Consider the following 22,351-nt stretch of genomic DNA (forward strand, 5'->3'; position numbering starts at 1 on the left):
TTTTGAAAAATATAATTTTAAAATACATAAATATATAGAAGGGTGATGCCTTATATTAATTTTTTCATATCCCCATTCTTCTTGGCTTCATGCCTCTTCATTCCCTTCCATGAATTCTAACAGGGATAGATTGTGTGACTAGATGTCCACTCAGATAAGTATTCACTAGCTTTTATAATGTAAGTTAAATATGATAGGAAAAAAGAGTTAGCATGGAAACTTTTGTCAGTCTGTGAGATGATTTTCACCTACTTGACATCATAAACTCCTCCCTTTTTATAGGTGTGGACAGTTTTCCCCTCTCCTGTTTCCAGTAATTAGGGATGTAGCCTTAGTACACGCCCCTTTTAAGGAGAAGGAGCCACTGCATTGATACAGTGAAAGGCCGCAACTTCAGACGGTATCCTCTGCACTTGGTGAGCATTTATCTGTTAAAATAATGAATTTCAAATCAATGGTTACAATTGTAAGAAGACATGGGAGACAGAGAGGAGAGATTGGAGTCAGTATAATATAGGGAGAATAAATTACAATTAATTTTTTGTGGAAAGGATTTTTGTTTTTGGTCTCTTACCTTTCTATACTAATACGGGGGGGAGAATTATGAAATATAAAATTCTTTATATTATGCCATGAGCACAATTAGAGAAATAGACAAGGGGACTCTACACTGAAAGTCTATCTAGAAAATTATTCCTGCATTGGATTCCTAAAAACCTCACAAAACAAACATCTACCACTATACTATAAATGATATGATGTAGTACGCCACAAAAATATATTTTATGTTTTATTTAGAAGGGTTGAAACATTTTATATGCTTGTTGATCGCTCAGGACAATGTCACTTCCTAAAACACAATTTTTTCTCCTGACAAAATTTTACATGAATTCATTGTTGATAGCAGATTACAGACTTTTACTATCTAGTTCTAGAATGTATTAAGTATGTATGGAGAATTTATCTTTGAGTGGTGAGCAGATAGCATTATGATACTGTAGCTTTTACTTAATAGTTGACATTCTGACTTTCTAACTAATTCAGAAGTATATAAAAGATATGTCTGAATCATTTATCAATTTTGCATTCTATTTTGTTACAATTAAAAGGTGTCTTTGTATTTAATTCAAGATCTTTTTGAAATTGACTGCTGTTTTGTAAAAGGATAATATCCATTGTTGTCCAAAGAAGAAATGTCTTAATTTTTAGTTTTCACCCTGGGTTTTTATGTCCTATTCACAGGGTACTTGTGACAGATTTAAATAAAAGAAAACAAATCTAAATTTTACAATAGTTACAATTGTCTTGAAGAAAATGTTTAGAGTAAAAATTAGGTTGCCCCCAGTACCTATATTGCATCTTTCCAGGAGCAGGTTTTTAATACTCTCCAATTTCAAGTATTCCTTGCTGTGTAAACATCCCAGAGTCTCCCCACCGTCCTCCTTATTTCTTTCTCAAAGGGCATGATGGCATTCAGAAATATAACCAGAGGAAAAATCATGCATTCGAGAATATTCCTTGATAGATTTGAATGTTCACAGGCAAAAGTCCTTCATTTCTCATTAAGTGTGGAATTGCCAGAGCTCCGAGAAGATGTTGGTGTTAAACTGCTCTACCAAACTGCTGACACTGGAAAAAATGTTGAAGAGCCTCTTTCCTGAATCACTCAAGGTACTGTAAATGTAAAAATTTTGTTTTCAGCTTTACTAATTGTGACATAATATCGGGCTTGTGGCTGTATATCAAATTTTCTAATGATGAAACCCTCTTGGGAGCACTTGTTAGACAGACATGTTCCCAATCCTTTCCTGTTAAAGACTGAGTCAATGGACTATGGACTGTTATATTTTTAACATAATTTCTTATTTTTGACAGTCTAGATGCTTTTGAGGATAATTTTGTAAGGCTAGATTATGTAAGATCAATTTGAGATGTAAAATTTTCTAAATAGCAGAAGTGTATGAGTTGGGAAGAGCCTACAAAGAACCTTACCAACATATGAAAGTGAAATTTAAGGGTTGTTACTAAATTTTAAACAAAAAATTCAAAAAATAGAATTTACATTCATATATTTATTTTTGAAACTTTTTTCAATGACTACTTCTTGGTCATCAAGTTTCTATCAGAGTTTTTCCCAAGTTCAGGAAACCCTGCAAATAATTCAGAGCTATTGTGAAAGGTGGCATCAGTCAAATATTAGAAATATTTTAGAAAATAATAGATTAGAAATAAATATCACTGTTACTGTCACTGTCATCCTGTTGCTCATCGATTTGTTCGAGCGGGCACCAGTAACGTCTCTCATTGTGAGACTTATTTTTACTGTTTTTTGGCATATCCAATGCACCAAAAACGGGTAGCTTGCCAGGCTCTGAAATAAATATAAGATTAGAAATATTTTAAGAACTTGGTAAAAATATAGAGTATAATGATTTTATTTAGGACTCAGTTGTTTTGTTTTGCTTTGTTTCCCTCTTTATTTTTTCCCCTTTATATAAACATTATGGTCTACGAAGTTGTTCACGATGCATTCATTACAGGTATTCAGTATTCCAGTCACCAGTGTGACCTTCCCTCCACCATTGTCCCCATTTTCCCAACCACCCCTCAAGCCTGCCCCCTTTGCAGGCACAAAATCATTTATTTTATATTGTGTGCTACAACTAAGGGCTGGAGCGATAGCACAGCGCTAGGGCATTTGCCTTTCACGCAGCCGACCCCTGTTTGATTCCTGCGCCCCTCTCGGAGAGCCCAGCAAGCTACCGAGAGTATCGAGCCTGCATGGTAGATCCTGGCAAGCTACCCGTGGCGTATTCGATATGCCAAAAACAGTAACAAGTCTCACAATGAGAGGTGTTACTGGTGCCTGCTCGAACAAATCGATGAGCAACAGGATGACAGTGACAGCTACAACTAAATGCCTAATGCAATTATCAAATCATACCTCTGTAAAAGAAAATTTGTGAAAATTTTTATATCTCACCATGGGACATCAAGTAGTTGTCTGAGGTTTTACTAAGCTGTTGTTGCTAGTTGAGCGTCTGTGTATGAAACATTCCTTACAGAGCTTAGCTGGATTCTGTGTTACTGGCCCATCAAATTTTGTGTACTCCTACTAGGATGCCAGTATTTGTAGAGTTTGAAGGTGTACTCCAGAAACTTCAGAATATTTAACTAGGGGCAGGAAGGGCAGTACAGCAGCCGATAAGGTACTTTCCTTGCAATTGGTCAACCCAGGTTCAATCCCATATTTGATCCCATTATTCCATATGGTCCCCAAGCATTGTCAGGAGTGATTCCTAAGCACAGAGCCAGGACAAAAGGAATGAGCCCTGAGCACTGCTGGGTGTTCTCTCAACCCATTCCACCCCAACCCCCCATAGAAACCAGAGACACATAACTAGGCATTGAACTTAGATAGCAGTGGTTGTAGTGGGATGTGTGTGTGATTGTCAGGGTTTCCAAAAGTATGGCGGAGTGGGCGGGAGAAGTGGAGGTGGAGGAAACTGCCCACCAACACTCAGAGAAACCCCCAGAGTTCTCATCCTGGTGACTAGTATACCTAAAGTTTTTAGCAGTTTGGCATCTCTGCAAGCTCAGTCATGAGTTGGTGGAGTCAAGCCTTTGGCCTGGTGTGTGGGGGACCGGGACCCTGGGAAAAGGAGAACTTAGCCATTTCCCCAGACAGGGAGTGCCCACCAAGATATTGTATTATGAAACAGACATCCTGTACCAAGGGCGAAACCCACAAAGATGACAGGCATATCATGTTCCAGTCTGCTGATCCCCCTTACGCAAGTGCCCCGTGAATGCCCCGCGTGATCCACCCTGACCCCCTCACAAAAGCCTTGCCCCTCAGCCTATATATTCTGTAAACTTTCCTTCAATAAATGAGACCTTGACAACAGTTCCTTGCTTGGTCTCCCTCTTCTTTCTCGCCCTTGCTATTTCAGGTAGCGCCTCTTCAGACCCTGGAATAACTTAGTCCCGCGGGACGGGACACTGGTGGTAGCTGTGGGGGGGGGGTGGCGGGGCGGAGGGCAAGTGTGACTGCCTGGGCTCATCTGGGTGGAACTTGGCCTATTCCCCTCCCCCTCGTGAAGGTGCCCCTTCTGGTGTTTCTTTCAACCAAAAGATCTGTGTATATATGAATTTTTGAAGCTGGATAATTCTTCTGAGATCTTTTTTTTTTTCCCCTTTTGGGCCACACGAAGAGATACTCAGGAGTTACTCCTGATTCTGCATGAGATACCAGATGAGATGCCAGGGATCAAACCCAGGTTGGTCTTGTGCAATGCAAATTCCTGAGCAACTGTAAGATTACCCAGACCCCTCTTCTGAGATTTAATCATAAGTCTGTCAAGCTGTGCCAACAAATAAGGTTACATGGGACCAGTGGTGGGATGTGGGTGTGAGAACTCAGCTCCCTGAGTTAACTACTATAGTTAACTTAGTATCACTGTATATATATATAATATATATGTAATATATTATAACAGCCTTCACTGTATCACTGTATCACTGTCATCCGATTCAACAACACTGTCATCGTGGTTCGTTGATTTACTCGAGAGGGCAACAGTAACATCTCTATTACACTCAGCCCTGAGATTTTAGCAGCCTCTCCTTACTCATCTTTCCCAACGATTGGAGGCTCATTCAGGGTCAGGGAAATGAGACCTATCATTACTGTTTTTGGCATATTGAATACACCACAGGTAGCTTGCCAGGCTCTGCCGTGCAGGCGGGGATACTCTCGGTAGCTTGCCAGCCTCTCCGAGAGGTATGCTTATATCTTTTACTGTATTTTGGGATATGAATACACCATGGGGAGCTTGCAAGGCTCTCCCGTGTGAGCAGTAGACTCTTGGTAGCTTGTCAGGTTCTCCAAGAAGGAGAACAAGGCTATTAGATGTCGCACGGCCATTTCCCGGAGCTTGGTCTTATAGTCTCTGGATGTTGGCCGTTGGTGGGATTACACGGCGTCAGGGGCAGTTTGTGGGTGTGGCTGCCAAGCTACTGGAAAATGGATGGTATGGCTGGAGAAGGCCCAGTCCCAATCCAAGCAGACTTGGAGATCTCAGCTCTGAGGACCGCACACCTGGGTTCCTCTGCCGGTCCCTTCATGCTTGAGGCTCATCGGGATGTGTAAATAGTGGCCTTGAGCATGACTGTGGCTGGGTTCCAGAGATCTTCAACTGTCAAGGCTCTGCTTGGGGCAGGGAGGGAAAAGCTTACAGTTAAGCCTTACAGTTTCTAAATGTGAGTCTCATGCAAATAAACAAGGAGAGGTACAGTGAATACTTTCCGAAGAGGATTTTTATGAATATCTAGCACTCTATTTTAACAAACATCCTCATATGCACCAAAAAGTGAACTAGTAAAAGAAAGCCCTCCAGTTGACTTAATTTCATTATCTTGCCTTATTGATATTGATACATAAGATAGGGGAAATCTGATAATTTTGTATCTTAGCATTAAAAATGTAGTAAATGGACAATCCAACCCAAATGATCTCCATATCCTATAGAGAATTAAAAGAAAGAAGTAAGAGTTTTACTCTCCGTCCTTCCTCCATATCTTTGAGTTCATGACCATGTTTCTTATAACCTTGCCATAGGGTGTAAGTGATGAAATATTTCTCTGTATTTTCTTGACAAGCTCTAAGTGCTCATTTGTACACACCGTTATTTCCCCGTACCGACTCCCTATCTCTACTCAATACTCTTCTTTTGAATGAATAGCTACTGGAAAGGTTTGTTTATTTGTTATCTACCTATGTCAGATCTATCAGATGTTCTAGATAATTTTCAGGTAATTTAATTTGCATATTTTCCTTTTTAGCTTCGTGAACATTTATTTTGATTATATATAATCTCTTAATAAAAGTGTATGATGTCCACTAGGAAAATGATGGCTGGAGGAACCAGTCGGGATGGGAGATGCATGCCTAAAGTAGATAATGGGACAAACATGGTGACCTCTCAGTGTCTGTGTTGCAAGCTATAATGCCCAAAATTAGAGAGAGAGTATGGGGAATATTGTCTGCCATGGAGGTAGGAGGAGGGTGGGACAGGGGGAGTATACCCAGGATATCAGTGGTGGGGAATGTGCACTGGTTGAGGGATGGGTGTTTAATCATTGTGAGATTGTAACCCAAACATGAAAGCTTGTAACTATCTCACGGTAATTCAATAAATTTTTTTTTAAAGTGTATGGGAGCCGGAGCGATAGCATAGCGGGTAGGGCGTTTGCCTTGCACGCGGCCGACCCGGGTTCAATCCCCGGCATCCCATATGGTCCCCCAAGCACCGCCAGGAGTAATTCCTGAGTGAAAAGCCAGGAATAACCCCTGTGCATCGCTGAGTGTTACCCAAAAAGCAAAAAATAATAATAATAATAATAAATAAAAAATTTAAAAAGTGTATGATGTCTTCTTAAGAAGCCATTTAAGTAAACTTTACTCTGTATATCTAAGATCAATAGCAGCCCTAGAATTTAATAACAGAAAAAGCATGTATTTTGTAGGTTATTTAGTTCTTGGGTTTTTCACTGGGTTTGATCCATGTTACATAGCATCTTAGCCAGACTAAAATGGAGAATCAAATTTGATAATAGCTTGTGTGAGGCCCCGATTGGGTAAGACAGGAAAGAACTGGATAATGTTCTAGAATTAAGATGAGTACTTTGAATTTTGATAGTGATAAAGGAGATAAAATAGTTTCCAACATTCTTATGATTTACTTTTTTCATTAAAATATAGTATATATATTAGAAAATGCATGACATAATTTTATAGCTCAGTGAATTTTCACAAAGCAAGTATTTATATAAACTTTATTCAAATGGAGAACATTGCCTATATATATATATGTATATATAAAGAACATTAATTCAGAGAGTAATTCTTTCCTGCTCCCCTGATCTTTCTTTCCTATTGCCTTTTCCTGCTCTACCAAAGTAACAACTGCTCTAACTTCTAAAGCCATAAGTAGTTGGTTTGTTGTTGTTGTTGTTGTTTTATTTTGGGGTCCAACCCCATGGTGCTCAGGACTTACTCAGCCCTATGCTAAGGGATCATACCTGGAAGTCCTTGCGTGATCATATGCAGCACTAGAAATTCAAACCAGGGACAACCAGGTGCAAGACAAGTGCCTTAACCTCTGTACTATTTCTCTGATCCCATAGTTAATTTCACTTTTTTAAATATATACTGAATCACACACTCAAGAATACTTTTGTGACTGGTTTATTTTGCTCAGCTTTAAGATGCTGTTTTATAATCTAAAGGGATTATGAATTGTCACTATGTGTTGGTATGTGTCCGCCCACACACAATATTTGATCTGAATATATTCAGATCAAAATGAATATATTTTTGGGGCCACATCTGGCAGTGTTCAGGACTTACTCCTCTCTCTGCACTCAGGGATCACTCCTGGTAATTGGGGAGGGGGGGCATAGATATATAGCACAGCAGGTAGGGCATTTGCTTTGCACACAGCTGACCCAGGTTTGATTCCTCCATCCTTTTCGGAGAGCCCAGCAAGCTACCAAGAGTATCTAGCCCTCAGGGCAGAGCCTGGCAAGCTACCCATGGCACATTTGATATGCCAAAAACAGTAACAAGTCTCACAATGGAGATGTTACTGGTGCTTTCTCAAGCAAATCAATGAGCAACGGGATCACAGTGATACAGTGATACAGTGATACATATATGGGTTTCAAATCCAAGTAGGCTGCTTTTTCAGCAAGTACCCTACCTGTGCTATCACTCCAGTTCCAATATGTTATTTACATTTTTTTATTTAGTTATGAAAATGGCACCATAGACACTGGTCTATAGCTTAGTCCTACTTGTTACTACTATAATTTTCTCTTCTCTATAAGTAAAAATAAAATATGTAAAAATTAATTTATATAAAATAAATCTTTGATTATTACTGGGGGGAAAAAAACTAAAAGAGCACAGAAGAGAATTTAATATGACTCCACTGTTATTTAGTCAATAAGCCTTTTATCAGATATTTGATTATAATTCAGAGTCAAAGGCATAGCTGGGTTTTACAGACTATTTTCAGATAGCATAAAGAACATCAAAACAATTGAACATCCAATAAATGCCCACGGATAGCTAAAACAATCCTTGGGAAAAAGATGAAAACTTTTTCTACAAAGCAGTAACAATTAAAACAGCATAGTACTGAAACAAAGGCAGAGCCGCAGACCAATGGAACAGAGAGGAATATCCCTACACACAACCCCAAACGTATGATCATCTAATCTTTGATAAGGGGGCAAGAAATGTGAAGTGGAGCAAAGAAAGCCTCTTCAACAAATGGTGCTGCATAACTGGAAAACCACATGCAAAAGAATGGGCTTAGACCTCGACCTGACACCATGCACAAAAATCAGATCAAAATGGATTAAAGACCTCAACATCAGAGTATAATCTATAAGGTACATCAAAGACAAGGTCGGCAAAACTCTTCACGATATTGAAGCTAAAGGTATCTTCAAAGATGACACGGAACTAAGCTATCAAGTAGAAACAGAGATAAACAAATGGGACTATATTAAACTAAAATGCTTCTGCACTGCAAAAGACACAGTGACCAGAATACAAAGGCAATCTACAGAATGGGAAAGGATATTCACCCAATACCCATCCAATAAAGGGTTGATATCAAGGGTATATAAAGCACTGGTTGAACTCTACAAGAAGAAAACATCCAACCCCATCAGAAAATGGGCCGAAGAAATGAACAGAAACTTTTCCAAGGAAGAGATATGAATGGCCAAAAGGCACATGAATAAATACTCTGCATCACTAATCATCAGGGAGATGCAAATCAAAACACCCATGAGATACCACCTCACACCACAGAGAATGGTACACATCCAAAAGTACAAAAGCAACCGCTGTTGGAGAGGATGTGGGGAGAAAGGGACCCTTCTACACTGCTGGTGGGAATGCTGACTGGTCCAGCCTCTTTGGAAAACAATATGGACGCTTCTCAAAAACTTAGAAATTGAGCTTCCATTTGATCCAGCAATACCACTTCTGGGAATATATCCTGGAGAAACAAAAAAGTATAGTCGAAATGACATCTGCACTTATATGTTCATCGCAGCACTGTTTACAATAGCCAGAATCTGGAAAATACCCGAGTGCCCGATAACAGATGACTGGTTAAAGAAACTTTGGTACATCTATACAATGGAATACTATGCAGCTGTTAGAAAAGATGAAGTCATGGACTTTGCATATAAGTGGATCACCATGGAAACTATCATGCTAAGTGAAATGAGTCAGAAAGAGAGGGACAGGTATAGAATGACTGCACTCATTTGTGGAATATAAAACAACAGAGTAGGAGACTAATACCCAAGAATAGTAGTATATAATACCTGAAGGTTGGCTCCATAGCTTGGAAGCTGGCCTCACATGCTGGGGGAAAGTCATCCCAGATAGAGAAGGGAAGACCAAGTAAAATGTGATTGGAGATCCTGCGCGGGAAGGGAGATGCATGCTGAAAGTAGACTAGAGACTGAACAGGATGACCACTCAATACCCCTATTGCAAACCACAACACCCAAAAGCAAAGAGAGATATCAAATTGGAATGCCCCGCCACAGAGGCGGGGTGGGGTGGGGGGCACGGTATTCGGGGGGTGGGAGGGATACTGGGTTCAGTGGTGGTGGAGAATGGACACTGGTGGAGGGATGGGCTCTCAAACATTGCATGAGGGAAAAACAAGCACGAAAATGTGTGAATCTGTAACTGTACCCTCACTATGACTCACTAATTTAATTTAATTTAAATCATTTTTTTAAAAAACCGGGTGTCACCGGCCCTGCCTGCCACCAAGATGTGATCCCGGGGGCCGCACATGTGTGCGGCTTCTCCGCAGCTGCACAAGTGTTACTCCAGACGCCAGCTAAATTTTTGGCATGGGCAGCTCCTCGCAGAATGTCCGCCATATTATGACGATCACAGATGGGGTTTACAAGCTTGCAATGATCCAATATCTGGAATAAATCTCCCTGGACTTAGTTGCTAAAGTACAGAAATCTAAAACCGTGCGGCCTCATATCTCTTCACAACAGGTCTGACTCTAGTGGGGTACTCCTAACAATAATAGTGAGGTTTGTGTTGAAATATTGAATGTAACCAAAGTAAATAGAAAGTAAAGTGAAATTTATCAGTTACAAGGCGGAGGGGAGGTACGGGGGGGGGGTGGGCGCGATGGGAGGTGCACTGTGTTCTTTTTTTTTTTTTGGTGGTGGGATATGGGCACTGGTGAAGGGATGGTTGTTTCAGCATTGTATAACTAAGTCTTAAGCCTGAAAGCATTGTAATTTTCCACATGGTGATTCGAAAAAATAAAATTCTTAAAAAAATAAAATTTAATTTAAGAAAACTGAACATCTCTAGAACTTTTTAAAGATGCTTGGATCCTAAATCCATTCATTAGATTCTGATTCATCCATTATTGAGTATTTATCTCTGACTAATGTGCCAACTTCCTATCTAATAAGCTTACTAATTTTGAATCTCTCACTGTTGTTTTACTATTTGCAAAAAATAAACCTTAGGTGGGTAGAGCTACCATGGAGTTAATAGATTTTTCTGCCAGCTTTTATATGCTTTGATGAAATAATAGGTGTCTTAATGTATGTATATTATGTATGTGTATATGATTTTTATTTCCCATCTTATGACCATAATTATATCAGAAATAGATTATGGCAGAAAAAGAACTAAAATGAATGACAGGTAGTTGTAACAGCTAGTAATGTTTACCATGTCTCTGAATTCCTTGGCATAGGTTTATGGAGCAGTGATGAACATAAATCGAGGGAACCCATTTCAAAAGGAAGTAGTATTGGATTCATGGCCGGACTTTAAAGCTGTCATTACCCGTCGTCAGAAAGAGGTACAGTTTAAAAGACTGTAAAAATAAGAGTTGGCATCAACTAGAAAGAAAAGATAGGTAACGCAGACACTGTAACCATCATACCCAGATTAACAAACTACTTATTTGATTGACTTTGGTGTATAAGACATACTGAAAATCTCTGGTGTATTCATGTTAGTTTCACAAAATAAACATATCTATTTGGTCCCAGAAATCTAAGTCTGGAGACCCACGGAACATCGCCCTGCCAGGAGGGGGATTTATATCAGTTATAAAATAGATCCTGGGTAAAGACACTTATTTGTGGGGATAAAATCGACACAAATCTGGGCATGCGGAGGGCACTATAGCAGCAGTAGAAAACTTGATTCCAAATGCAAGGCCCTGGGTTCAATCCCCAGCATCCAAAAGGTAAAGCTCTTCAGAGATCTGAGAGGAAGTGCTCCCTGGTGGTCCTCCCTGTGAAGGCCCACAAGCCCGACAGAAGTGAAACGCTGTCATAGCTGAGGGCAGTGAGGCACTGTATCATCTGCAGCAGGGTTTCTAGGAGGGAGACAGACAGCGGGACGCAGAGGAGAGACTCTGCTTCTCTGTGCCTAAACATGGCTGGCCAAGGGGTTCTGTTGAGTGCTGGTCTTCCATGCGGAAAAAACCTCTAGTTAAATGTGTTTGATGGAGTTCATGTTTCACAATCTTGAAAGGCAGCAAGCATGCATACTTGCACATGGCAGTTTTTCCCTTGGAATTGACTTATGACTTATGACTCTTTTGGTCAAGTAGACAAATATGGAAGAAGATTGGACAAAAGAGTGTGGTGACCATAGTGCCCCTGGGACACAAGAGAGATAAAAAGGATCAAAGGTGTATATCCACCCCTTTGGATGTTCTGGAGAATTCTGTTTGATTCGTAGAATTGTGTCTGCTAAGATATACACTTACATATAAACATACAAGTCAAAGTATATAGCTATATGCGTACACATATGCATGTGTATCACTGTATCACTGTCATCCCATTGTTCATTGATTTACTCAAGCAGGCACCAGTAACGTCTCTATTACTCTCAGCCCTGAGATTTTAGCAGCCTCTCCTTACTAGTCTTTCCCAACAATTGGACGCTCTTTCAGGGTCAGGAGAATGAGATATATCATTACTGTTTTTGGAATATCGAATATGCCACATGTAGCTTGCCAGGCTCTGCTGTGCAGGTGAGATACTCTCAGTAGCTTGCCGGCTCTCTGAAAGGTATGTATATATCTGTTACTATATGTGGGATATGAATACGCCACCGGGAGCTTGCCAGGCTCTCCCAAGCAGCCAATAGACAATGCATGTGTATATGATATAAAAGTCTGAAACAGTCTCTGATAGCAAAAGTTTTGTTTTTGAGAGTGTTTTTTTTTCTCATTTAGGGTCATACCCAGCAATACTCAGGGATTACTCCTGGCTCTGCACTCAGGAATCACTCCTGTCAGTGCTCGGGTGACCATATGGAATGTTGGTGATTGAATCTAGATCGGCCGAGTGCAAGGCAAATGCCCTCCCCACTGTACTATTGCTACAGCCCTAGCAAAAGTTTTAAAAGTCTATTCTTCTCATTAGTTTTTCAGCCACATTCTCACTTAGCCATTCTTGTTGTGTGACTAATACGTAATAGAAATGATTTAGACATGCTCAGCTAATGGTATGTAATCTATTTTTAGTATTTAAGAATGCAGGGATATGTGTATGTTTTCATTATGCCTTCTGTCCTAGGCTGAGACAGATGACCTGGACCATTATACAAACGCTTATGCAGTATTCTACAAGGATGTCCAGGCTTACCAACAGCTATTAGAAGAACATGATGTTATCAACTGGGACCAAGTTTTTCAAATACAAGGTGAGGTCCAGTGTAAGGCATAACTAACTCATTTTGTTCTCCTTTTTGTTATATGTCTGTGTGTGTATGTATGTACACACACATATATATAGCAAATAGATATGACTTATGTAATATACACACAAAATTAAGAAATACATATACATACATATCCTAATGGGGCTTGGGTTCAGAGTAAGTAGAAGTGATTTAAATAAAATTGCCTTTAAAGTGGTATTTTTTTCCCAACTACTGTAATACAGATATCAGTACCCCAGCTGTTAAGTGCTAATTAATAGGTAAGCAACTTTGTCTTTCTGAAGAAAATGATCTTGTAAAGAGATACTCAACTGATTTGCACAGTAAATACTGGAATTAGTTTATGAGGAAAGTGTCATGTCAGCTCTGAGGACATAACAGCATGGTTATTAATGCTAGTGGATGGAATTTAAGCCAAGATGGACATAGATTAAAGTTTCCCATAGTTTGAACTGACAGTTTTATCTTCAGTGTATCACTTAACTCTTGTAATGATGATTGGGGATTAATACAAGAAACAAAGTTACTGTTTATAACCATTCCTGGGAAATGAGTTTCTTGGCAATTTGACAAGAAGGCAGGATTCCTGTGTTAGAAATATTAAATCTAGGAATGTTTTTCAGTCACTGTTAGTTACAAAACCCTCTTGTAAGAAAGAAACTTGTCATGTACAATAGTAACTGACACATGAATTGCTATAGATTTGGAATGTGATCTAAATCTATTTGCATATGTTCAAGACTTATGGAGGAAATTCTATACTGTATTTCACCTTTATGGATCTACCCATTATGCAGGTTAAATGTGAGACATGTTTCTGCTACTCAACCAATATAGAAAATTTTTCTCACCGATAATGGCGGCACATCCCTGTAATTGCCAATATTTTTTCAGAAGACTAAGCTCATGGGTCAGTTATGGTTACTTAAATGGACCCAGTCATCTTTCTAGAAGATTTGAAATGGACATATATGAGTTAAGAACATGTAGTATAACTACAGTGGTAAAATCTCCTCACGTTTTGTGTAAGTTAGAGCAAGCATTCCCTCTGGCTTCTGATATGGCCTCATAAGACTCTGGGCTTCTGTGGTGACAACCAAAATCTCCTTGGAACGTTGAATGGCGTCTAAGGCATTTTCAGCATCTTTACTGTTTTCAGCCATAACACCTCTATCCCCAAATCACAAACAACTCTAAAAGCATATATACTGCCATGTCATCATTCCCCTAGCACTGCAACGTAGACTTCAGTCAAGACCAATCAGTTAGGTTCAAGCTTTTGGTTGGGGAGCAGCTGTATATAGGGTGTCTAGAGCCATAGCACAGCCTACACAAGGATGCCTTTGTCATTTTTAATCTAAGAGCCAGCCATAAATAACAGTGGATCAGGAACTCAACTTCTTGTGTTTGTCATACTTTAGGACAGGAAATGAAAAAGTTTTCTGATACTCAGTGCCTCCAGGCTTTTTTGTACACTACAGATACGATGAGAAAGGACTTGTCTAAACGAGCACTAACCTGAAAGTTTCAGAGGCTTGCCCCTGTTAACGAGACCAGGGGCTCGTTTTTCTATGTTTTGGCTTATCCAAATAGCAACAAGTGTAGAACAGTGAATAGAACTTCCTTTTAAGCTGTGAGAAAGGACAAAATCCTTTGTGCAAAGTGCTAACCTAAACAGAAGACAGGACAATAATGGTCAACCTCAGCAAGGAAACAGAACGAAATCCACAGTTTGGAATCTCTACCCAGAAAACAACTGGATTATTTAATACATATATGGAAATATTTTTTTATAAGAAGGGTAGGATAGGGATGTAAACAAAACCTGTGGATTAGAAGATTTATAAAACAAAGTACAGGCTAGGGAGCTGGAGTGATAGCACAGCCTGTAGGGCATTTGCCTTGCACGTGACCGACCCGGGTTCGAATTCCAGCATCCCATATGGTCCCCTGAGCACCGCCAGGGGTGATTCCTGAGTGCAGAGCCAGAGAGTAACCCCTGTGCATCGCTGGGTGTGACCCAAAAAGCCAAAAAAACAAAAAAAACAAAGTACAGGCTAAACTAAACTGGCATGTAAGACTTGGATAATGAAATTGTGAAGAAAACAAGGAAATGTTTGCTATAAAAATAAATGATGATCTGATTAGGTAGAGATTGCTTTTAGTGGAGAGAAGAAATTGTGTTTGGGAAAGTGATAAATGTAAGGTAATCAGCAGTAATTAAAATGTATAAGCATTTAGCTGCTCATTCAACTTTGTTTTGTTCGGGGCAACACCTAGAGGTGCTCAGGGCTTACTCTGAACCCAGATCAGCCACATGCAAGCCCAGTCTCCCCACTGTATTGTCTTTCCAGCCTCTGTGCATTTGTTTTTACAGGAACCCCATCCAGCAGTGCTCAGGGCCTGAAGTTCTGGGGAGCAAACCCAGGATCTCACACAATGCAGACATAGCCTCCATTATTTGTTTCATTTTTTTATGATGTTTTCTATAGTTATTACACCCCTCAACATGAAAGGTTTTTTTAAAGACAATGCTGAAATTTTGAAAGAGTAAGTCCAGTCTGACTTAGGAGGAAGAAAATTCTGATTGGACCAAAAATCAGTAGGGAGTACTTCAGTTACCGCTACCCTTTATTTGTTTATCTCATAGTAGTCTTTACTTTTTAATTTAATTTTAATATGTAAGTTTTAATGCTAAGGCAGCGTATTCTCTCATCCTAATTGTTTCTATGTAATCCTATTTTTTTAAGAGAGCCCACTTCCCCACTGGTGTCTCAAGGACTCCCCCCCACACACCCCAATCTGTATATGCTCAATTCAGTAGACAAAATCTTCAGTTTTAATGACTTTGGCCATTTGTTGTTCTCTTACTGTGTTTTTTTCCCCCCCAACATGTGGGAAGATCTCTTTTTTTATTTTTTTAAGGGAGGTGGTGAACCAGCACATGTATAAATAGAGCTAGTCTCCTGAAATTCCACAAAATTTAAAATCAATGATAGGTTGATAAAGTAATTTTTTTCAAAATCTGAATATTTTTAGAGGTATATAAAGTTAAAGAATATTATGGATAATTCTGTGCTTATACATTTTAGAGTTTACATGAAATATATAAGCCCAACAAATATAAAATTTAGTAAGCAATGAAGGGGAGAATTAAGAAAAGTTAAAGGGGAAATCCGAATAGGCCTCAAAGATAGTTTTTGAATACTTAGAGCAATTCGGTGGTTTGGAATGTCAGTCATGGCATCTTTCATTAATAGCATTAATCTAAATGTCTGCTTTTCTAAAACTTAACATCTAGAAGAGGAGCCAAAGCTTAGATATCTGTCCTCAACATGTCTTCCCACTCACGTATCCTTTAAAGGGGTTGTGTTATTGGGAAGAGGAAACAGTTGGGGAGTCAGTTTCCAGAGGATCTTACTAGTCAGGATGCAGACTGTAAAAGACAGGGCCAAGGGGTATTGGTTTATTTTGTTAACTTATTATTTTTTTAAAAAAAATTATTTTAATTGAATCACAGAGAGATACACAGTTACAAGGTTGTTCATGATTCGGTTACAGTCATATACTGTTCCAACACCTGTCCCTTTACCAGTGTACATTTTCCACCACCAGTGTATGGATGGGTATTTAAAAAGACGGGGCAGGGGCTGGAGCAATAGCACAGCAGGTAGGGTATTTGCCTTGCACGCGGCTGACCCAGGTTCGATTCCCAGCATCCCATATGGTCCCCTGAGCACCGCCAGAAGTGATTCCTGAGTGCAGAGCCAGGAGTAACCCCTGTGCATTGCCAGGTGTGACCCAAAAAGCAAAAATAAATAAAATAAAGTAAATAAATAAAAAGACCGGGCAAACTGTTTACAGAAGTTTACAGAAACCATCCAGTTTCATGCTAGGACAGACCACTGTTCCTGAGTTCCTCTGTAAAGAGTACACACACACTACAGTCCTTTGCATATTATGGGTACTGAATAGTACTTTTTAGATAATATAGTATAGCTATGACAAGTGAGTGGGATTGGGGTGAGTTTTAAATTCAGATAAATCTCACCAAGAATAAGTATATACCTTGATATTCCTATTAGTTGTTATGCAACAAGTTGGAAGAGAGACTTCGAAGTCAGAATGCCGAGAAAGAAGCCTAAGCTCTTCTACATGTCTTACCTGTAGAGTAGACTAGAGACTCGTAGAGACATTGATATTTCCTTACTTTCGGTTTTGGAACCACACCTAGAAGTGCTCAGGGATTACTCCTGGCTCTGCTCTTAGGGATCATTCCTGGAAAGTGCTCTATCCACTGTACTATAAAGCTCCAGCCCTAGGAACATTATTCACTGTGTCTCACTTAAGTCCACTATAGAGGCTGGAGAGAGAGTACAGAAGTATGGGTGCTTGCCTTGACCAAAGTCAACCGTAGTTTGATCACTGACACCCAATGTGGTCCTCTGAGCACCACCAGAAGTGACCCCTGAGCTCAGAGTCAGGAGTAAATTGTGAGCACTGTTAGGTATAGCCCCAAAATGGGGGGGGGGGGGGAAATCAGTGTGAGGATGGAGAAGAATAAAAATTCCCATTTCACTTTTGTAAACTTTATAAATCAAATCATTTATAAATAAATACAAATTCCTAAGGGATAAGTCCATCAGAATTTCCCTAGAAAATCCATGGTTGTAATCACAGTGTGCAAAAAGATAGGAATTTGCAGATAATCAGATAAAATTTTTTATGAGATGGAGAGATAATATAGGGGTTGGGCTGAAGAGAATTCAGGGACTAAGATGCTTGCCTCGCACACTGGTTAACTCTGGTTCATTCTTTGGTTCAATTATTGACACCACATATGAACCCATTCACACTGGCATGAATAATCCCTAAACACAGAGCCATGAGTAAGCCCTGAGTATTGCACAGTATAGCCAAGAGTGTTGTAATAATATATAAATGCATAGTAGGTAGGAGAGTAGTCACTGTCACTGTCACTGTCGTCCCGTTGTTCATCAATTTACTCGAGTGGGTACCAGTAAGGTCTCCGTTGTGAGACTTGTTGCTGTTTTTGGCATATCCAATACACCACGGGTAACTTACCAGGCTCTGCCGTGTGGGTGGAATACTCTCGGTAGCTTGCTGGACTCTCCGAGAGGAACGGAGAAATAGAACCCTGGTCAGCCGCGTGCAAGGCAAATGCCCTACCCGCTTTGGAGAGTAGTACAGGGTGGAAAATGAGTATATGATTGATACTTATTGTTGTGTTTTAAAAAATAATGCAACAAATTTGTTGTTGATGATAGTTGCCTACATTTTTTTAGATAAAAAGTCTATATTTCTCATGATCTCTTTCAATATTCAGGGCTGCAAAGTGAATTGTGCGATGTTTCCAAAGCTGTTGCCAAGAAAAAACAGTTGGATGTAAAGCAAATTTCCTTCAAGGCCATTCATTTTTCTCCTGTTTCATCTCCTCCAGACACTAGTTTGCTGTATGTAAACCAAGATTTATTTGGGGGATAGGGTTTAATGCTATGCAAGTACATAAATAGCAGTAATGGAGTATGTTATATCATTTAAGAAATATTCAGGGAGCCAGAGGAAGTACAGCAGGCAAAGTATTTGCCCTCCACACAGCAGACCCGGGTTCCATCCCTGACACCACCTATGGTACTCTGAGCCCCGCCAGGAGTGGTCCCTGAGCACAGCCAGGTGTGGCCCAACAATGAATAAAAAGTGTTGGGCCACCGAGCCTAAACTTGTGTGCTTGCTCTTACACACCTGTGTGCTGTGTGTTTTTTCTTTCTGTTATTCTTGATTTGCACATTATTTCCTGAAAAATCATATCAAAATCTTTGCCCATAGTAACAAATAAATAATAATAAAAGACATCATGTATTTTCACAGTATACACAGGCAAATCATCCCTTGATATCCTCCTCCCTCAAATAATTCCAAGTAATCTCTATTGTCTGAGTTCAAGATATTGAGTTGTTAACCCAGTTACTAGCATTATTATTATTGAGTTATTAACTCAATAACTGAGGGGAGTATTTTTGGTTGTTTTAGAGATGAGGTATAAAACTGACTTAAGTTGAACTGCTATGTTCTAGGCATTATTTTAAATATATTATCACTGAAATTCTTTCTGTAGCCTTAAAATCTCATGCTATCATTTTGCCTTTATTGGATAGAGTAAATAGCCCTGTAAATACAGAGTATCTATACAGAGGTCAATTGTAAAGTCGGGTATTATTCCCAAGAAGTCTGATTCCTGAATCTGGAGATTTAGAACAATTGTTAATTTATATCTGTATTTCTCTTTTATTATTCTCATTTGGAGGGCCTGCTCTATTTTTTTATTCTCAACTCCTTTCAAAAATCAGTATATAATATCTCTCTTATTTAATATTCTTAGCAGGTAAAACATGATACTTGAAAAGTACATGCCTCAATAATTATTAATTTTCTTCATTTTCTGGTGGATCATGTTAAAGGAAATATTGGGCAAAGAAGACTAAACCTAAAAAATTGATACATTAAGTTGCATAAAACAACTTGTCCCTTTTTTCCAGTTATGAAAAATGTTAACCTGGTACAAAGTTTAAGAGACTTTGTACTGAATTAATAGTAATGTATAATGAACTTCCCATTAATACATGGTTAATATTATTTCTTCCATACCCCATACCCACCTGTTTATTTTGGAAGAAGTATCTCAAACTTTATCCCATTAATCGTGTGTGTGTGTGTGTGTGTGTGTGTGTGTGTGTGAGAGAGAGAGAGAGAGAGAGAGAGAGAGAGAGAGAGAGAGAGAGACTATTCAAAACCTTTGGGGTGAAGGCTCCCTGAGTAAGTCCACCCATACATTTAGACACTGGCTAGAAGAGCTTACAGGACTCAATATCTAGAGATCCCTGGTTTTATATTCAAATGAGAACCCAAGGCAAACTCAGCAGAGTCAGAGGCCCACTGGGGAGGGAAACAAAGAGGAAGAGCCAAGCACAGGCCTCCGAGAGGCCTCCCTGTAGCGTGACGCAAGATGCTGTTTTATTTTCGCAGCAATGAGTCTGGCCATCTGTGTAAGTGTTTTATTGCAGGCACCGTTGCCTGGCATAGACCCATTCCTTGGACTCCCAGAAGGAAAGCGGCTGTTCATCATGGTGGGCTGGGAATCACTGGAGCAACCCCACACACACCAGCCTTCGGCCTCCTGAGCACCTTTTGGGAACTTCCATCCCAATAAAAAGCAGTTCCAGGTCTGCTGTCTTAACTCTACACAGTCCCTTAAAATTTTTGTTAGCAGTCTGTCTTTAAAATAACCACTTGGTAATCACCAGTGTTATTAATCATTTTTTTCAATTTATTGTTTTGCATTTTCAATAAGCATAAATTATCTTCATACCTTGTCATTGGTTAGTATCTCTAAAGTTTCTTGTGACTATAGTTTCCCCTTATTTCTTTTTTATTTTGCTTTTGGGTCACACCTGGCTATGCACAGGGGTTACTCCTGGTTCTGCACTCAGGAATTACCCCTGGCAGTGCTCAGGGGACCATGTGGGATGCTGGGAATCGAACCCAGGTCAGTCTCGTGCAAGGCAAATGCCCTACCTGCTGTGCTATCGCTCCAGCCCCTCCCCTTATTTCTTTTCTGTTTCTTGTGTTTTTTGAAAAACCATTTAGTTTGTCCTTTTGGGGTTTTAGACTTATCCACTTTTAATTTAGTCACATATTCTCAGGTACTATTTAAATTTTTCTTCTATCTTCAGTTATGCCAAGCCCAACGTGAACTTGAGTTGATCCCTTCTGTATAGAAATTTTAACAATTTTTCTTTAATGCTTAAGTTATAACCCAAAGAGATAGACTATTTTTACTACTCTGCCCATCTTACACATTGCCTTGAATGTGACCTGCTCCAATTCAAATCCTTGGCACCATGTGATCCCTGAGCACAGAACCAAGAGCCCTGAGCAATGTTGTGTGTGACCTAGAGCATAAACAAAAATGATACACTATCAAAAATCCACTTACATATTATATTTAATTCCTGCTTAGCAGCTACATTACTCAATACCAGAGCCCTCAATGTGCCTGGAATGTAAACACAGCAGAACCAGTGACCAAAAAAAAAAAAAATGTAAGCTTGCACTATAAAAAGAATGACATTACCAATCTCCTAATAGCTCATGACTTTAAGAATGAGAGCAATTTTAAGGCTCAACAAGTCCCATAACCTTTCAACAGGTAATCCATGTGAGTTCTTAGATATTGCTACTTTTTATCATTTTTATCTTAATACCATGGATTTTTTTCCAGTTATTTTTATTGAAGTATCATGGTTTACAGTAGTATTCACATTTTCGCTTTATGCACAACTGCTACTATACTGCCCTCACCTAGATCTTCGAGTCTCCTAGGGGAAGGTTTAAAAAACTAGCATTAATTAAGCATCTTAATATGCCTGGAATATTAAATTGTATTTTATAGCAATGGATGCATAAGGATAGAAGTTCAGTTTTAAAATACCATTACATCAAGGAAAAAATTAGAAACCTAAGAATCTGGACTTATTCAAGATTTCAGAGAAGACTCATTCAAGTCTGAGAATTGTTTTAAGGAAACTGAAACATTTGCTAATCTATCCTGAGGACAATAACAAATAGACATAAAATGAGGACACAAGACTTAAATTTGGTAAGATAAGTACTTTGGCCCCTCATAAACAACCCTTTCAGAGTGGAAATTGGTAGGCTTGAATTCATTGAAAGTGTTGAGATTCTTGCTAGGTGCCTTCTCTAAGTGTCACTGTTTAAATCTGAAAGAGATGTTAGTTGTAGTTGCGACAGATTATAGTTACAGGATCCCAAGTTCATGCTTCGCATCCCGTTTTCTTCTAGAATGACATCTCCCCCACGACTAACCTACCTGAGCGTGGCCGACGCGGATCTGCTCAACCGTACTTGGTCTCGGGGCGGCAATGAGCAGTGCCTTCGCTACCTGGCCAACCTCATCACCTGCTTTCCCAGTGTGTGTGTCCGGGATGAAAAGGGAAACCCCGTCTCTTGGTCCCTAACGGACCAGTTTGCCACCATGTGCCATGGCTACACCCTGCCAGAGCATCGCAGGAAAGGATATAGCCGTCTAGTGGCTCTCACCCTCGCCAAGAAGCTGCAGAGCCGGGGATTCCCATCTCAGGGCAATGTCCTAGATGACAATGTGGCATCCATTAGCCTCCTAAAGAGTCTGAACGCTGAAATCTTGCCTTGTCGTTTCCACAGGCTCATTCTCACCCCGGCAAATTTCTCTGGCTAGCTTTTACCATGAGCCCCATGAAATACAGGACTGTTCTTCATCTCCCTGAACACTCTTTAGCTGCCAGTGAGGGAAACTTTGGTTTGTTAGGGTTGGGGCGCTCCCCTCTTCCCCCATGTGCCCACATTGCTCAGGGATCACTCCTTCTGGTACTCGGAGAAACCCTTCAAGGAATCTGGGTGCTGCAGGTTGAAGTCGAGCCTCCTACCTGCAAAGCATGTCGACTAGCCCTT

The 22,351-nt window shown here is 39.7% G+C and overlaps 1 protein-coding gene across 1 annotated transcript; it reads left to right on the plus strand.

Annotated features, from left to right (window-relative positions):
* The first annotated feature begins 1,593 nt into the window (after positions 1-1,593).
* Positions 1,594-22,118, plus strand: GLYATL3 (glycine-N-acyltransferase like 3). Its single transcript, XM_004605847.2, has 5 exons — positions 1,594-1,671; positions 10,833-10,940; positions 12,679-12,805; positions 18,171-18,297; positions 21,704-22,118. Exons 1-5 carry the CDS (start codon positions 1,594-1,596, stop codon positions 22,116-22,118), a joined length of 855 nt encoding a protein of 284 aa, XP_004605904.1.
* The last annotated feature ends 233 nt before the right edge of the window (positions 22,119-22,351 follow it).

Source organism: Sorex araneus, chromosome 4 (assembly GCF_027595985.1).
Source record: "Sorex araneus isolate mSorAra2 chromosome 4, mSorAra2.pri, whole genome shotgun sequence".
Classification (NCBI taxonomy): domain Eukaryota; kingdom Metazoa; phylum Chordata; class Mammalia; order Eulipotyphla; family Soricidae; genus Sorex; species Sorex araneus.

Excerpts from the sequence above, each read along its gene's own strand:
- GLYATL3 (XM_004605847.2), top strand. The coding sequence starts at position 1,594 with ATGTTGGTGTTAAACTGCTCTACCAAACTGCTGACACTGGAAAAAATG. Across the intron at positions 10,941-12,678 it reads TTACCCGTCGTCAGAAAGAG|GCTGAGACAGATGACCTGGA; the intron begins GTACAGTTTAAA and ends CTTCTGTCCTAG. Across the intron at positions 12,806-18,170 it reads CCAAGTTTTTCAAATACAAG|GGCTGCAAAGTGAATTGTGC; the intron begins GTGAGGTCCAGT and ends TTCAATATTCAG.